The sequence below is a fragment of the Haliotis rubra genome, unplaced genomic scaffold, assembly GCF_003918875.1.
Source record: "Haliotis rubra isolate DU_JTF1 unplaced genomic scaffold, ASM391887v1 Scf334, whole genome shotgun sequence".
In the NCBI taxonomy this organism is placed as follows: Eukaryota; Metazoa; Mollusca; class Gastropoda; order Lepetellida; family Haliotidae; genus Haliotis; species Haliotis rubra.
The window spans coordinates 978,609-997,438 of NW_025767007.1; the positions used below are offsets into that span (position 1 = coordinate 978,609).

The 18,830-nt window shown below is 39.4% G+C and overlaps 1 protein-coding gene across 3 annotated transcripts in view; it reads right to left on the bottom strand.

Moving 5' to 3' along the window:
* LOC124284342 (cys-loop ligand-gated ion channel-like) overlaps nucleotides 1–10,181 on the bottom strand; it is an 88,606-nt gene extending 78,425 nt beyond the window's left edge. For 2 of the 3 annotated variants that reach the window (XM_046720427.1, XM_046720425.1), the window contains exons 1-2: nucleotides 9,026–10,181; nucleotides 1,311–1,791 (exon numbers count right to left, since the gene is read on the bottom strand). In XM_046720427.1, the coding sequence (XP_046576383.1) occupies nucleotides 1,311–1,499 (189 nt within the window). In that variant the 5' untranslated portion in view covers nucleotides 1,500–1,791; nucleotides 9,026–10,181. The remainder of the gene's footprint in view (nucleotides 1–1,310; nucleotides 1,792–9,025) is intronic. The other variant, XM_046720426.1, reaches the window with a different exon arrangement.
* Nucleotides 10,182–18,830: the final 8,649 nt, after the last annotated feature.

Sequence of the window (18,830 nt, forward strand, 5' to 3'; positions counted from 1 at the left end):
TTTTCAAACATACGACCAAGGATCCTAGCACGCCCAAAGGGACGCAACTGTGCACAGTGATCTGCGGCTATTTAGACCATTGATTCACTCGTGTCACTCTCTTCAACAGATATAACATATAGTATAAAAGACAGAAAAAACGTGAGAAATTGATACAGTTAAATATAAAAGAGAACAGCTTCCCGAGGAACCGGTTCCGTGTTATACAGTTCCGTCCTGTCCTGTCAGGTCTAACAACGTCCTATTTGTCAATCATATCTATCGATTCAGTGGGTCACAGGAGGGCATCTGTATGACCGTCACTTACCGGCGTTGTTAGTTATTCTAGTTTTTACTAAATGTGCAAGACTCGTAGACTGTAATCCATGAAATCGACTAAAAGGAAAGTTTTTTTCTATTCAATATGTATATATATTTCTAAGAAAACGAGATATTTAATAGACTGCTTTTCTCGGTATTTTCAGATACGAAGACAAAACATGAGACATGTGATCAAAAGATGCATACAGGAGAATAACGAGTCGTTCGAGATGTACATATAGGAGGACACATAGGGGTAAAAGACATCTTTTAAAAGGTGTAGTTGTACAGATGACAGATTAGGGTGAAAGATGCATACTGAAGAATACTGGGGCATTGAAAGTGTAGTTGTACACATGACACAACGGGGACGAATACTGTGAGAAACTAGGACATAGAATATTAGAGCACACGTGGGTAAATGTTGAATGTTGGCCACAGAAAGCCGTTACTAAACCTTCTGGTCCTTCAAAGCCGTTTCACTGCACTTTCTACGTTAATATTGCATCTGACATTAAACATATATATTTACAAGAAGCCACATCACAGTTTAACGTACCAATAGTCCTGCTACTTAAACCTGAACGATGCTTTCGTAGATTTCGTTGAACTTAGGACATGATATTGGTCTTAATGTGTATGGTCCTTGGTCGTTGTTCTTCTAATGGTCAGAAAGTCGTTCATAACATATATTTTAAACTATTTCATAACTGCAATAGAAGGCATTATAATTATTGTTGTACCCAACTGATGATCAAAGCTTTGCATATCCAAAAACTATGTAAACCTACATTTACATGCAGCCTTGATAACCAAGTATTATACAAATCCAGCTCTATAATTAATACAGTGCTTGTAGTTTATCAGTATGTCCTAGTCAGAAGCTTTCAAACGTCGTACACTTGCTCCTGATATGACGTCGATGACGTTGCGTGGAAGCTGCAAATGTATGAAATATACAGCTGTTAAAGGAAAAAACCATATATTATTTCCATGCAGATCTTGCTTACCTTCTTGTGGTTGGTTTGAACAACAGAAGCAGAAGACTTCTTACGAGTTCGTTTCTTGGCAGATCTTGGTATTGATGACGTCTCGCTTAAAACGTCAACGCTCACGCCGGTATCATGGCCGGAGTTGCTGTAACGACGGTGGTGGGCGTTTGAATCCACTGTCATAAAGTTATAGGCCACACTTGCCATGACTGTGCTTACTAAGTACAACGCCGTACATACACGGACGATTTGGATGTCAGGAGATGTCACGTGACCGTCCGACTTATAATGTCGTTGCACAATGGTCGCCAGCTTTGATTCGAGTTTCCGCTCAAGGACGAATCCGAAGGTCAACGTCAAATATGAAGCTTGTATCCCTGGTATCCATATACTGAATATGCACTTATTCACAGATAAATGGAATATTATTCGTATGTCGTTCTTCAAGGTATTCCTGTTCCCAGTGATATTTTCATATCACAAAGGTTTTGAGTACAATCTGAAATATACGACATAATTAATATCAAGAAAACAGTGATTGTCTGTGAATTATTCATATAACCATACATGACAATGAACCCGCGTTGACTACATGAGCATACACACAGAAGCACGTACATTACATGCAGTCGACATTCATGATCTTAGACATACACATCTTAGACATCTACAAAATGCTTACATAGATGTCTTCGATACAAACCAACCCTTGTCTTCATATCGCTTCTCTCACTGGACAACTCGACACCACCAATGTTCAGACGGCAGCAAATCTACGTATTCATTATGACTAAAGGGAAAGGTCCGCGTATAGTGTTACCAGTGACATTTTATTTTACAGTAAAATTCTTTTTGAAATGTCATACGCCGGCGGAGTATGAATGTTTAATAGCTAACTGCATCGACAGGTTCTGTATGTCGTGAGATAAACGCGGAATAATATATTAATGCTCGACGACAGAGAACAATCAGTCCCCTTGTCTCTAGAATCTGATTCCTTTTGACCTGAAAGGCGCTGCATTGGTGAAAAATATATGATGAAAATTATATGGTGAAAATTATATGAATCGAACAAATTATCAATTTACAATTCTTTAGAATAATGTAAGTTACAGATTCGGAAAACAATTCTAGTATCCGTAAGACTGTAGCGAGTGAGTGAGTGAGTGAGTGAGTTTAGTTCTCACCATCTATTCGTTTTTTCAAGTCCATTTCACTTTTTACCCTTTTGATATATAGTAAGAGTGAGTGAGTGAGTGAGGTTAGTTTTACGCCGCACTCAGCAATATTCCAGATATATGGCGGCGGTCTGTAAATAATCGAGTCTGGACCAGACAATGCAGTGATCAACAGTATAAGCATCGATCTGCGCAATTGGGAACCGATGACATGTGTCAACCAAGCCAGCGAGCCTGACCACCACCCGATCCCGTTAGTCGCCTCTTACGACAAGCATGGGTTACTGAAGGCTCCTTTTAACCCGGACCTTCACGGGTACGTAAGGCTGTAAGATACCACATTATGATCATAGGTTCAGAATGAATATACTGAGAAATAACGGCATGTGTGTGTACATTTAAGGGGCTAATTTGTAACGCTACTCCGAGACGCTACAGACACGTAACATCAATTACTTGCTTTTTTCCGGTTGTTCGTGTTTGCTTCTAATCATGATTTCACTGATTTCGGACAAATATACGAAATAGTTTGAGGACATGATTCAAATGACAATTACAGTTATTATGATGGAAAGGTTCCAAAATATTACGTAAACTCCCGATGCAACTGCCCAAAATAAAAGTAATTTTTAACACAACGAAACCACAACCCCGTTTTGCAACAGCTAAAGCAAGCCCTAGACAAATGCATCGACATTTAAAGAAATCAGGATGTTGCGTCCTAACATTGTTTCAGTATATATGCAACAGTACATTCATCACATTATCCCGTCCATGGGATAGGAGGATACTTCCGTGTATACCATACACGCCACTGTAGGGTCCTCTGATAAAGATGGGTTAGACTACACATTGGGAGATGGGGATTCCTGAGATACCTCAACTGGTGTGTGTTTGTACACATTGTGTAGTGTTGGAGAAAGCAATGTGTGTGCGTTACACACCTGGAAGGCATAAGGGTCCTTACCAGCTTTCATCACACGCAACAACAGCGCCTCTTTAACAAAAAGTAAAGAAGGTCTGTCGGCCATATGGTTCTCAAGAGGCAGGTTACAGGCAGCACAGTGATGGTCTCTGTAAGGTTTATTATGTAAGTGTTTTCTGTAATGTAATTACAACCATGGAGGCAATTTGAAACCACGTTTTCATCCTATTCAAATATTTATTTTCTCAGTTGGTAACGCTCATGAAAATTTCATATAATTGCTCATAGAAAATGCCTTTGTTATGTTTTTGGGGGTTAACGTCTCCAAGGACGTATACCATGTTATTCAGTTACTGTGTAGCTTAAATTCATAGATAATTTAAGTACCGTCTCATAAACATTTTGAATTTGTTATGCAGTCAAAAATAACTTGAATTCAACGTTTACAAAAAATGATAAAGGTCTCACATGCATTTTTTAACTATTTGAAAAAGGATCGAAGTTATCCTTTATTACTATTTCAGTGGAATGTATTTTCGATTAAGATAAAATCACAGGGCACTTTAGCTCCTCAATAGCATGGCCTATGAATTAAACATGCGAATATATTTAATATGGAAATGGAAAACGATATCAACACTGATTTAGCATAATTCCTTGACATTTATACATACATGTATATGTATAGCCGTTACCGATTGTATACCACGTATTCCAGTACACTGTCTATATGTCATGCTGTTGTCATTCTGCAATTTTACAAATGTACTGTGAATAGGTCATGTTGTTGTCAATCTGCCATCCTATAAATGTACTGTCAATATGTCATGCTGTTGTCAATTGCCATGTTGCCAATGTCCTGTCAATCTGCCATGCTGTTGCCAATCTGCCATGTTATAAATGTACTGTCAATCTGTCATGTTGTTGTCAATCTGTCACGTTGATGTCTATCTGTCATGTTGATGTCTATCTGCCATGTTACAAATATACTGTCAATCTTCCATGTTGCCAGTATAATGTGAATCTGCCATGTTGTTGTCAATCTGCCGTGTTACAAATGTACTGTCAATATGTCATACCGCTTTCAATCTGTCATGCTGTGAATGTACTGTCAATCTGTCATGTTGTTGTCAATCTGTCATGTTGATGTCAATCTGTCATGTTGATGTCTATCTACCATGTTATAAATATGCTGTCAATCTTCCATGTTGCCAGTATACTGTGAATCTGTCATGCTCTTGTCAATCTGCCATTTCATCAATGTACTGTCAACCTGTCATGCTTTTGTCAATCTGCCATTCTATAAATGTCCCGTCAATCTGTCATGCTCTTGTCAATTTGCCATGATATCAATGTCCTGTCAATCTGTCATGCTGTTGTCAATCTGCCATTTCACCAATGTACTGTCAATCTGTCATGCTTTTGTCAATCTGCCATTCTCGAAATGTCCTATCAATCTTTCATGCTGTTGTTAATTGCCATGTTGCCAATGTTCTGTCAATATGTCATGCTATTGTCAATCTGACATGGTATAAATATACCGTCAATATATCATGCCGTTGTCAATCTGTCATGTTCCCAATGCACTGTCAATCCGCCTGACCGTTTGCCATCTTATTATGATAAAAATGTTCGCTTTAGGTCGTGTTGTTGACTAGATTTCATAGTACAATCCTGTGGTAAAGGCTATTTCCTGCTGACAAGCCGTTACCGATGGGCTATATGTATACCATGCTACTATCATGTTGCTGTTAGTTTCTAGCGCTTGGACAACGTTTTTCATACAGTCATGCTGACCATAAGGTAATGTCAGATATTTTGAAGGGTTCGAAGTGTCATCTTTGCTGAGTGTGTTCCAGGGTGTGCCATATATTTATCCTTTTCCCAAATGATTTTCAGTGGTCCATTTACATCATTTACACATCTATTTTGCCCTTTACACCAAAAGAAATCGGTTTGGGGGGATTGTCAACACTGGCTATTCTTTTGCACTGATGTTTTACATTTACCTAGTGTTATGATGCCTTGCTAGCATGGAGATTTCATTTTGTTATGTTGCCATGTGAATTATACAGACTCACACTGGGATACTATAATTGTATTTCTCGGGGTAATTAATGCTCGCTAACATGCCATTAAAATAGACGTGGCGTCATTCCGGCTAAAACAGCTTGCTCCATACATGGTAGCGAATCTCGGTTAGTGAAAAACTCAGATTGAATGAAACAGAAAGATCAAAACGTATTAATTAATTTAAGAAAAAGTATACCCATTACGACCAGAAGTCACTTGCAATACAAAACAAAACGTGGGTCGCCATCAGTGAGTGAGTAAGATATATAGTTTTAGCAATATATTAGATAAAGAAATAAGGAAATTACAGTAAAATATAAGATCACACACACGAATGTACCAAGGTTACTACCAAGCTTAAATGACATACTAATTTCACATACAAAACACAACATCCATTAGAGCAGAAAATGTCACTGGAGGTCATTGGACTTGCAAGAGCACAATATTCCAGCAATGGGCTTCACACAGGAGCACTCCGAACAATGCTCACAAATAGTGAGTAGTAACATATTGATAGAGCTTATATCCAACCATTGAATTGTTGGTTGAAAAAATAAGCTTTATATCAAAGTAATAGTGAGTGAGTGAGTTTACGTTTTACGCCGCTTTTATCAATATTTCGGCAACATCAAAGCGGGGGACACCACAAATGGGCTTCACACATTGCACCCATGTGCGGAATCGAACCCGGATCTTCGGCGTGACGAGCAAACGCTTTAACCACTAGGCTAACCCACCGCCGCTTAAAGTAATATATAACAGGTGTCCCCCGCCGCTGAAGACCCCAGGACTATAATCTTAACATCTAATGATCCTCCTAGCAAGAATATAGAAAGTATCTCCCCATATACCTGTGAGCCCTGACGGCACGTAACAGCCACTTCGCGAGCGGGGTCAGGGGGGACTGGGGGATAATTATTCCTCCTCGGCCAAAGGTGGTAATTAAATACAGGTGGTGCTAAGTATTTCCTCTTTTACCCCTTCCCACTGCAGGTAAATTGGCCACATTACCTGTTTTGTTTTGGAAAATTATCAATTTTCTCTTGTCAATCTTCGTTTGTTCGTTTCATATTATCGGTCCTTGACATGAAATACTTTTTAAGGTATATTTGAATGATTCGAGGTAAACTGAATTAATTTTCTTGATAACATACACTTAAGAACTGAATATGTCAATTAAAAGGATAGTGTTGTATAATTATTTAAACCGTGTATGATATAACAGTAGGAAATCGGAAGCATACACACAGATTTAAGAAAGTTTTCGTGAGTTATTAGACAAACGTTTTGCAAATATTTTCAAGGCATTCTGATTGGATCATATATGAATGGAAGCGAAGTCACATACTAAGTACACATGTTCAAAATAACGAAACCAAATTATAAACTATGACAATAATGTTCGTTAGGAAGAAAAGTATACTAAACTAATGATAAAATGAGCAGAAAAGGAACTAAACCAAATAAATACTATTCAATTTCACACACTGAATTGTAGAGAGCCATTTACCATTACGCGTGCATAAAGTAATGGGGAATTTACAGTAACAAATAATGACCAGACTTTAGATATGGCAATTCTTTTGCACTGATGTTTTACATTTACCTAGTGTTATGATGCCTTGCTAGCATGGAGATTTCATTTTGTTATGTTGCCATGTGAATTATACAGACTCACACTGGGATACTATAATTGTATTTCTCGGGGTAATTAATGCTCGCTAACATGCCATTAAAATAGACGTGGCGTCATTCCGGCTAAAACAGCTTGCTCCATACATGGTAGCGAATCTCGGTTAGTGAAAAACTCAGATTGAATGAAACAGAAAGATCAAAACGTATTAATTAATTTAAGAAAAAGTATACCCATTACGACCAGAAGTCACTTGCAATACAAAACAAAACGTGGGTCGCCATCGGTGAGTGAGTAAGATATATAGTTTTAGCAATATATTAGATAAAGAAATAAGGAAATTACAGTAAAATATAAGATCACACACACGAATGTACCAAGGTTACTACCAAGCTTTAAATGACATACTAATTTCACATACAAAACACAACATCCATTAGAGCAGAAAATGTCACTGGAGGTCATTGGACTTGCAAGAGCACAATATTCCAGCAATGGGCTTCACACAGGAGCACTCCGAACAATGCTCACAAATAGTGAGTAGTAACATATTGATAGAGCTTATATCCAACCATTGAATTGTTGGTTGAAAAAATAAGCTTTATATCAAAGTAATAGTGAGTGAGTGAGTTTACGTTTTACGCCGCTTTTATCAATATTTCGGCAACATCAAAGCGGGGGACACCACAAATGGGCTTCACACATTGCACCCATGTGCGGAATCGAACCCGGATCTTCGGCGTGACGAGCAAACGCTTTAACCACTAGGCTAACCCACCGCCGCTTAAAGTAATATATAACAGGTGTCCCCCGCCGCTGAAGACCCCAGGACTATAATCTTAACATCTAATGATCCTCCTAGCAAGAATATAGAAAGTATCTCCCCATATACCTGTGAGCCCTGACGGCACGTAACAGCCACTTCATGAGCGGGGTCAGGGGGACTGGGGATAATTATTCCTCCTCGGCCAAAGGTGGTAATTAAATACAGGTGGTGCTAAGTATTTCCTCTTTTACCCCTTCCCACTGCACGTAAATTAGCCACATTACCTGTTTTGTTTTGGAAAATTATCAATTTTCTCTTGTCAATCTTCGTTTGTTCGTTTCATATTATCGGTCCTTGACATAAAAATACTTTTAATGGATATTTGTATGATTCGAGGTAAACTGAATTAATTTTCTTGATAACATACACTTAAGAACTGAATATGTCAATTAAAAGGATAGTGTTGTATAATTATTTAAACCGTGTATGATATAACAGTAGGAAATCGGAAGCATACACACAGATTTAAGAAAGTTTTCGTGAGTTATTAGACAAACGTTTTGCAAATATTTTCAAGGCATTCTGATTGGATCATATATGAATGGAAGCGAAGTCACATACTAAGTACACATGTTCAAAATAACGAAACCAAATTATAAACTATGACAATAATGTTCGTTAGGAAGAAAAGTATACTAAACTAATGATAAAATGAGCAGAAAAGGAACTAAACCAAATAAATACTATTCAATTTCACACACTGAATTGTAGAGAGCCATTTACCATTACGCGTGCATAAAGTAATGGGGAATTTACGGTAACAAATAATGACCAGACTTTAGATATGGCAATTTTTAAACGTAAACAACTAGATTCAGGTAACGGAATGCATATGTTATATTTATCAATGTAGGCTTTACAGGTATTTTAAACGTTGAATGAATTACGGAGAGGTTAATCCTGTCAGGACTTCTTACACGCAATAAAAAGCACACGATACAACAACATCCTCGCTGTGTTCCGTATGAAATCAGAACCGCCTGACTACCTGACATGTATCGTAGCAACATTTATGCACATAACTACAACACGCTAGATAGAACAGTTACTTGCCCCATACAACGTATTCCAGGAAGCTCCCAAAACACGTCCTACCTTTAATCCTTGAAATCCCGATCTCGTCGTGTTCAGTTCTTAATGCACGTTAAGCAGGGATTGAAGTATAAAATGCAAATTTCAACTAGAGGAGTAAGAATCCATCAACTTCCTTGGCCCGGTTCCAAGAGCATTCTACCTTCAGATAAGTGCTTCCAAAATATTCCGCATACGCTAAACTCTTCTGTTTTCTCAATACTTATCCGTGATGGTGTGTTAGGGAGATGTTTGGGCGCGGGTGCTATCCCGTAGACTCCCGAGACAGCTCAAGCAACTGACATATGCCGATCAGCTCCAACGATTGATCCTCAAGTCACAGTAACTCAAATAGATTTACACTTTATATGCAGCTTTGAAACATTGAAGAAATATCCCCCACAATGTTCAACGACTGAATCGGTAATGATTAGAATTACATCTCACATCATTTGAATATTCAAAACGGTCCAGGAGTCCAAAACCTTGAAACGTATGTTAAGTGGTTGATATATTCTTCATTGCGTGAAGAATACAAATTGTTACATGTAGTTAGAACATAAAACATCGTACATCTGTTAAGCCGCGTCCCAAAGTCATGTATAGTTGTTGCTTAATGAAAAAGGTCTGGGAAGCTGTAATCCGGAAACAGGGAAGAGATGATTCCGACAACACTGCACCCATATACTCACGTTTGGAACGAGTCTCACATGCATCATTGATTAAACAATCAAGAAGAGGAAATCGGCACCACTGGTGTAAAAGACCAGTAATTGCTATTCAGGTGACGGAGAGTCCGTTATATACATCCTTAACTCCATTTCACTCCGATTCCTCACTTCAGATGCTTGTGCATTGTCAAGACCCACATGCATCGCTTGCGAGATGCAACTACACTCGGAAACCCGACACGAGCCAAGCAAAGCCAGGAAAAGATATGCCAAAAATAAGACAACGGGATCCTAATTTGCAAGCTGCTCCGTGTCGCTCCACACTCTTCACCACCGCTCTGCCGCCATTTTGATCTGTGTAGCAGACGACTCTTTGATCACGTGACATGACTGACGTGGTTCACCGCTTCCACTGACATATGACGTCATGTAGTTTGTAAAGTTTTAAACTTAATGTTTTAGTGAGTAGAGACTAAGGAACGTCTAAGCATTTTAAGACACGAACACTTCACGTGGGTTGTTACTGTTTCTAAATCCGAGAAAATGTCTGTGGTATTCAGGACGCTCCAATTATGCAAATACCAAGGTCATTGAGAGGAACAGGACTGGCGGCAACTGGCGCTAATTCCCCGTGACATTTTACTTACAATTATATATCAGAGCGGTTTTTGTTGACGCCCAGCTGATGGAGGCTTTGTTTATAAACATCATATAATATAACGAAAACATCAATAGTTGCAATGGAAGCTGAAAATAATTGCATTACAAGTTATTGTTGTTTCTATATGTGTAACGAGTCATTACTTATGTGATGAAAGCGGATCCATTTCTAGGGAGTATATCAACAGATAAATGGAATCACCTCCAGTATAGCCATTTGTTAAGGAAATGTCGTAACCACTTATTTCGATTTGAAATATGTCATGAATTGGAATAAATATTGAATTAATTTCACTTTTTCAAATTCAGATGACCTCTTCAATGATCCCTGGGCAAGCTGGTCTTGACTGTGTTTTGTTCGTATTTTAAATTTGTTTGGGCATTCAGCGCACATCATCACATCACGATTGATTTTCAAATATCAAATGAATTGAAAGAGAAGATTTTATATGAGGACAAATGCTCACTATTCTTTGTATAATGAGTTTCTGTTTCACAGTCTGAAGATCTACGATAAGAAAGAATGTGATCAATGAAATGTTGGACTGTCTTCCATCGCTTAGGGCATGCCGACATTCTTTTAACCGATTAAGTAAATATTTCACTCGGATTTATCAGCTCCAACACAGGAATCCGTGTGATTCTTTTCACTTCAGATGCCTTTATCAATGTCGCACAAGATGTTCCAGCCGAATGACTAAAATAGAGAAAATTGGAAATGGAAAGGATTGAGTGTCTGGCCCATCTGAATCGAAACCTGCATGACCCGGGCCCGTATCACAGATCGATATCAGTCTACGACTGTCGCTGCACAAATCTACAAGAGCCACAAGCTTGGAACAGACTCGAGGGAACCTCATTCCTTCGATTCCAAGCAGGAGCAAGCAATATCCCCCGGTCCCGTCCATACCATCAATCTCATCTGGATAACTGTAGATGAAGCATAACATACAACATTTGCTACAGTGGAGCAGCCATTTAATGATATTTTCAATATTACAATAGATAAACCAAATCTATATTATGGTCTACAATGTTACATTACGTGTTTTCATTTACATTCAGAACATGAACTATAGATATTTTAGAGTCTCTGTTTAACGTGGATATTAATCTAATGGTTGTTCATTTTCTTAGAGTCGATTAAGGTGCTTAGTTGAATAAACCGGAAACGATGCTCGGCTTATATCGAAATCAGTCCTGACGGAATGAGTCCGTTTCCCGAGTTGAGCTCTCTGTCACACTGGCAATTCGGTTAAATTCCTTAAATATGTTTGCTCAGCAATCCGATATTTTGGCCTACTCGGTGATGAATGTGTTAAAAGCGAAGTATAGCTTTACTTACTCATTGTGTTCTATTTTCAATGGCGTATCATTCATGTAAACTATGGATTTCTTTTAGTTTGCAAGTGGAGTGTGCGATAGAGTGAGTGTGGCGACCCCAGTGAGGTACATATAAATGTTGGTGTGTCAACGTTATTGACAGAGATCGGTGCTCTAATTATCAACCACAAGCTTGCCTGCCCATGACTCGCTTATTTACATACTATATATGCATCAAGAGATATTTTAATACCATTCACTCACTCAGCCAATGTAGATAGTGTCAGGGGAGCGTCTGATGCATCAGAGCCAGACAGATCATATCCTGCTGACCGCGGACGTATTCGTCACGTGACCATGTACAGGGGGATATAAAACAACTCCAAAAGCCAGTCTTGCAGAATGCACCTTTGACCTAAGAATACATTAGTTAAGATCGTTACTCCAATCCAATCTCCTGCAGTCGTCAAACAGTAGCTGAACATATATTGTTTTAGTGATTGATATGCAGTCTTCACCTCAATAATTAGCTGCTAGACTGGAAAATGGTAAAATCGATATGCTGAAAATAAGTTGTTTTGTACGTTACAACGTTCAGGACGATAAAAGAAATAGTAAATGTTAAGTAGTGACTGTCCTGGGAACTGAATCAGCACCCCGCGCCAACCCCTCGGCTTCAAGCCCTTCACAGAGTCTACGATAACTAGCAGAATGAATATATTTCCCTCAGTTGAAAAGGAATGCATTTATAGCATCATATAACCTTTGAAACACAGTGTCAGTGAATCTACAACAGAAGCTCATTCCCCGAAAACAAATTTCCTTAATACAAGTAGGGAAAGTTCAGAAATGAACTTTGGTTAACTTTAGGTTAATTGTTTTAGGTCTCTACGTTTATTTACGTCAGTTGTTGTGCCTAGTCTGGCTGAGGGGCTTTGAAATGATAATACAAATAATGGTATATATGTGGAATACCTGAATGTAAATTGCTTTGGGAGTAATTGTGCATGTTCATCTTCCTGTAGAGAGCCTGTGAGTGTAAGCTCATTATTCACCAATGTGATGTGAAAACAGGCATGGTCGTTCAGCTATTGATGAAACATGCGTTTGTTTATCGAAATATAAGCTATCATTAGTTTAACATTGAACATAAAATAATTTGAACAGCCGTTGGACAAATCATATTGCCTGTATTGCTAAGTACCGACAATGATATGGAACATCCAATGATGTTAAAAAACTATTTTCCAGATAAACCAGCAATGTACTCCCTGGCTAAGGGTACATTATGAGATTTACCATCACAGTCAGTGGTACGTGAGGAAATGTTATCATCTATCATCACAATCAGTGATACATGATTAGGTCTACCATCATAGTCAGTGGCACATAATTGGATCTGTCATCACAGGTAGTAGTACACGATTGGATCGTTCATAACAGCCAGTGGTACATGATTGTATCGTTTATCACAGTCAGTGGTTTGTGATTGGATCGTTCATCACAGTCAGTGGTACATGATTGGATCGTTTATAACAGTCAGTGGTACATGATTGGATCGTTCATAACAGTCAGTGGTACATGATTGGATCGTTCATGACAGCCAGTGGTACATGATTGGATCGTTCATAACAGTCCAGTGGTACATGATTGGATCATTCATAACAGTCAGTGGTACATGATTGGATCGTTCATCACAGCCAGTGGTACATGATTGGATCGTTTATAACAGTCAGTGGTACATGATTGGATCGTTCATAACAGTCAGTGGTACATGATTGGATCGTTCATCACAGCCAGTGGTACATGATTGGATCGTTCATAACAGTCAGTGGTACATGATTGGATCGTTCATAACAGTCAGTGGTACATGATTGGATCGTTCATCACAGCCAGTGGTACATCACTGGATTTTCCATCACAGTCAATGATAAATTATTGGATTTCTATCACAGCCAGTGGTACATCACTGGACCTTTCATTAGCCAGTGGTACAGTGGTACAGATAACATGGTACATTACTGGAGTTACCATCACAGCCAGTGGTACATCACTGGATCTTCCATAACAACCAGAGGTACATTACTGGAGTTACTATCACAGCCAGTGGTATATCACTGGATCTTCCATAACATCCAGAGGTACATTACTGGAGTTACTATCACAGCCAGTGGTATATCACTGGATCTTCCATAACAACCAGAGGGTACAGAGGATTTCTGGATCACAGCCAGTGGTCTTCCATCACTGGATCTTCCATTAGAGCCAGTGGTAAATTATTGGATCTGTCATCACTACCGGCGATACATTATAGCATCTACAATCACAGTCGGTGAACCTTTATTTGAGCTACTGTCACTAAGCAAGGATACATTAATCAAGTTCTTCCATAGACAAGGGGCACAATATTGAACCACCATCACAGTCAGTTTGTATATCTTTACAGCTTCTTTCACAGTAACAAGTTATGTGAGCCATTGTAACTGACCAAAGATACATTATGGAAGCTTTCCGAAGGGCAAGGGGAACACAGTTGAACCAATCATCACAGCGTACATTACTGGAGTAACACATAATGCGGACTACTTTCATACTGACCAATGGTACATTATGGAGTGGTATAGCTTTCCGAAGGGCATCACTGGGAACACAGTTGAACCAATCATCACAGCCAGTGGTATATCACTGGACAACCAATGCGAACAACTTTCACTGACCAATACATTACTGGAGTTACTATCATTATGGAAGCTTTGCGAAGGGCAAGGGGTTAACACAGTTGAACCAATCATCACAGCGAGTAACACATAATGCGGACTACTTTCACTGACCAATGGTACATTATAGAAGCTTGGCGAAGGGCCAGGGGAACACAGTTGAACCAATCATCACAGTGGCCAGTAACACATCATGCGGACTACTTTCACTGACCAATGGTACATTATGGAAGCTTTCCGAAGGGCAAGGGGAACACAGTTGAACCAATCATCACAGCGAGTAACACATAATGCGGACTACTTTCACTGACCAATGGTACATTATGGAAGCTCTTCCGAAGGGCAAGGGGAACACAGTTGAACCAATCATCACAGCGAGTAACACATAATGCGGACTACTTTCACTGACCAATGGTACATTATGGAAGCTTTCCGAAGGGCAAGGGGAACACAGTTGAACCAATCATCACAGCGAGTAACACATTATGCGAACAACTTTCACTGACAAAGGACACATTATGGAAGCTTTCCGAAGGGCAAGGGGAACACAGTTGAACCAATCATCACAGCGAGTAACACATTATGCGGACTACTTTCACTGACCAAGGGCACATTATGGAAGCTTTCCGAAGGGCAAGGGGACACACAGAAATCGTCACAGCGAGTAACACATTATGCGGACTGACCAATCATCACGAAGCGAGTTGAACCAATCATCACAGCAGTAACACATTATGCGGACTACTTTCACTGACCAAGGGCACATTATGGAAGCTTTTCGAAGGGCAAGGGGAACATTTTTGCAGCTATTATCAAGGGTATGGGTATATAATTAAAGTTAGTATCCCCGACAGTGACGCAGTTTAGAGCCATTATCAATGACGAATCACTGAATCATCGAATACATAATGGAATCTTTGGGTTTGAGCTCAGCCTTGGTATCTGGTAACATGAGCGCCATTACTGTCCAAAGCCCACACTAAAAGGCATCAGTTACGACAGTCGTAGGACTTGAAACTTTGCCATCAGTTGAAAACAGAGGTTTTAAGAAACATAAAACAGAAATTTTACCGAACATATGATACTGTACAAACTGAACCTGGAACCACGTGAGTTAATTAAAAATATTTCGATTTGAACATCATATCGTAATACATGAGTAAATTTTGAGTTGTTACACAGCTATTAACAGTATTCCAGGAATATCACGACGGGGGACACCAGATATGAGCTTCATACATTGTACCCATGTGGGGAATCGCACCCGGCTTTTCGGCGTGACGAGCGAACGATGTAACCAATTATGTGATAGGTATTTCAAAGTAATATAGAGGAATATGGCAGTGATTGTGAGATGCTTACATTCATAAAACATCTCTCAACAGCCCATAATTCCAAATGTGCGATTGCTTCTATATGACAGAAAATATTGGAAGCGCGTCATATTTTGTATGTGACTATGGTGCACATGTTCCGAATTGAAACGAACCTGCACTAAGAAATGCCTTGCACATCACAATGACGTTATTCTAACCTCCGACCTCTGTTTAGGAAGACATCCACCACTTGATGATGAACTAAACGACTAATCTTTGGCCCTCTGAATATAGATGTGACGTTGTCATGGAAACAAATGTGGGATGACGTAATACGATGTTACCAAGCGCCAATATGACAGCTTGTGTTTGATTATGTATGTCTGAGATAGCTGAGCTGACGGCAGACACATAATTTGTTTCAAATGTCTATCTTCCCTCGAGCAAGATCGCCTGTCCCTATTAAAGGCTGTATGTCATCTGGTGTTTTGACACATTCTTCCAAAAAAGAAATTTGTTATCGTGTATACCTAGCAGAGTGTTATAAGGACATTGTACTGAAATATAACCCTTGAACATATGGGGCATATATCAGTGATTGCTTGAATGTTGTGATATGCCGCAGTCAGATGTAAGGCATATGCGTAGTGGAGTCTGGAGTGTGTGAGAGAGTGAGTGAGTTTAGTTTTTACGCCGCACACAGCAATATTCCGGGTATGTGACGGTCTGCAAATAATCGAGTCTGGACCAGACAATTCAGTGATCAACAGCATGAGCATCGATCTGCACAATTGGGAACCGATGACATGTGTCAACCAAGTCAGAGAGCCTAACCACCTCGTACGACAATTCTATCCCGGACCTTCACGGGTCAGTGGAGTCTGGAACAGGGAACCCAGAGGTTGATAGGATGAGCAAGACATTTTCTTCCGAAAAGGAACTCGTATCGTGTATACCTGGCAGAGTGTTACGAGGCCATTGCATTGAAATATAACCCTTGAACACTCGTAACATATATAAGGTAACTCAGTGTTTGGTTGAATGCTGTGATATGCCGAGTCAGGAAAATGGAAATGTATATACATGTACGTAGTGGAGCCTGGAACAGGGAACCCAGAGGTTGCTAAGATGAGAAACGACTTATGCTGCTTTGATACCAACTAAACGTAGTCAACAGGCCAAATGAAAGTGTCGCAGAGTTATTTCCCTTAGATCGTAACTTGACCTAGACATTAGACCCATTTTTGCGTTCGATGTGCGAAATCTGGTCATTGTTCGCGTGGTTTAACCACTCGGATACACGTTTAAAAACAGAGTTTCCGAAACGTAGTTTTATGCACAAGATTTCAGTACATGATGTATTTTACCTCTTTACCATGTTATTCCACAAGTGTAAGTCAGCTGTAATGATGAGCCAACGCTGCTATATTACTCTTTATTCGAATGTCAGAAAACATCTCCACGAGGCAGCTTTTACCGTCGATGGACGATTTTATGGTACTTCCATCAGTACCTGTACTCCAGTCGCACAGGAGTTGTTTCCCTGTTTGGTACTCTCTTTCTCATTTGCATTCGCTGCCAAAATATTTGTTTGTTTGCAACCCTGATAAACATATTCTGACATCTTGAAACTAGATAAAGCGTAGCGACGTTTTATAATTATTTCCTTTATCAACGTAAATACATGAATATTAATCCCTACGTTATATGCTCCGTGCCATATACAAGTACAACCAGAAATTATTGAGAATTTAAAGATTGTAATTTTTTTAGTGTTTTCACTCATTACTCACGTATTAATGTGAATATTAGCAGAACATTACTCCAGATTCAAAGACAGGTGAACAGTTAGTATTTTGTCAAGTCACCATGGGCAGCAATGCAGGCTTCAATGCGGCGGGGCATACTACTGATCAAAGAAGTTAGAAAGTCGTGGTCCATGCTGTGCCAATATCGGACCGCCTCTGCTTTCATTTCAGCAATATTTGTCAGATCTTTCTTATTGCCACTTTCCTTCATAAGTCCCCAAACATTTTCTATTGGATTTAGGTCAGGGCTATAGCTTGGCCAATCTAATAATGTCATATTTTGGGTCCGAAACAAGGCCTGTGAATGCTTTGAACGATGTTTTGGGTCGTTGTCCTGCTGGAAAATCCATAGAACACGTGAGCAGATGGAAGTAAATGTCCCTCGAGAATATATGTGTACCGCTCACTGTTCATATTCCCTTCCAATACACAGAGGGGCGTTGCCCCTAACACAGATATGCCACCCCACACGTTAAATTTCGAACTGTATTTTGGGCGCTGATACAAGGGTTTTTCAGTTTGTTTGGTCCAGAATTTCAGTGTGTTAGGAAACAGCCACACAGAACTTTCATCTGAGAAAATCACATTATCCCAGTTAGAATTTCTATGCTGTAAGCACCAATTCAACCTTCGTTCCTTTTGTTTAGGTTTCATGATCGGTGATGGAATTCCTCGACTTTTCTGCCAAACCATTGCATGCAGCTCAGTTCTAATTGTCTCCTTACAGACAGCCACAGTTCCTCTATCAATCATCTCCAGCCTTAAGTTTTCTAAACTCCTTTGTTTGTTTTTAGAAACAAGAATACCAAGCCGCCTCCTGTCACCGACAGTCAATTTTCTGGGCCTACCTGCGCCTCCCTGGTGCTCAAAGTCATATCCATTTGCAATATTTTTAAAACACGATAAACAGTGGACAAAGGGATGCCTGTTCTACTTGAAATCACTTTAGCTGATCTGATGTCCTTGTCATAATACTGTAAAATCAACTTCCTCTTCTCTAAATCATCCATACTGAGGATCACTGGAAATGTCGTCTGCTAGCAAGTAAACAAAGGGGGATAACTCTTCACAAACTAATGAAAAATAATTAACGGAGTTGTCTCTCTTGAATGAAACCAAGCACTTGATAGCTGGTCAAGGTTGTTTATACTAGACATCCAATTAAACATATTACTAAAATTCTCAATAATTTCTGGTCATACTATATGACCCGTAAATACCCCGGTTTGAATATGTCTTTAGCAACCCATGCTTGTCGTAAGAGGCGACTTGGTTGACACATGTCATTGGTTCCCAATTGCGTAGATCGATCCTCATGCTGTTGATCACTGGAT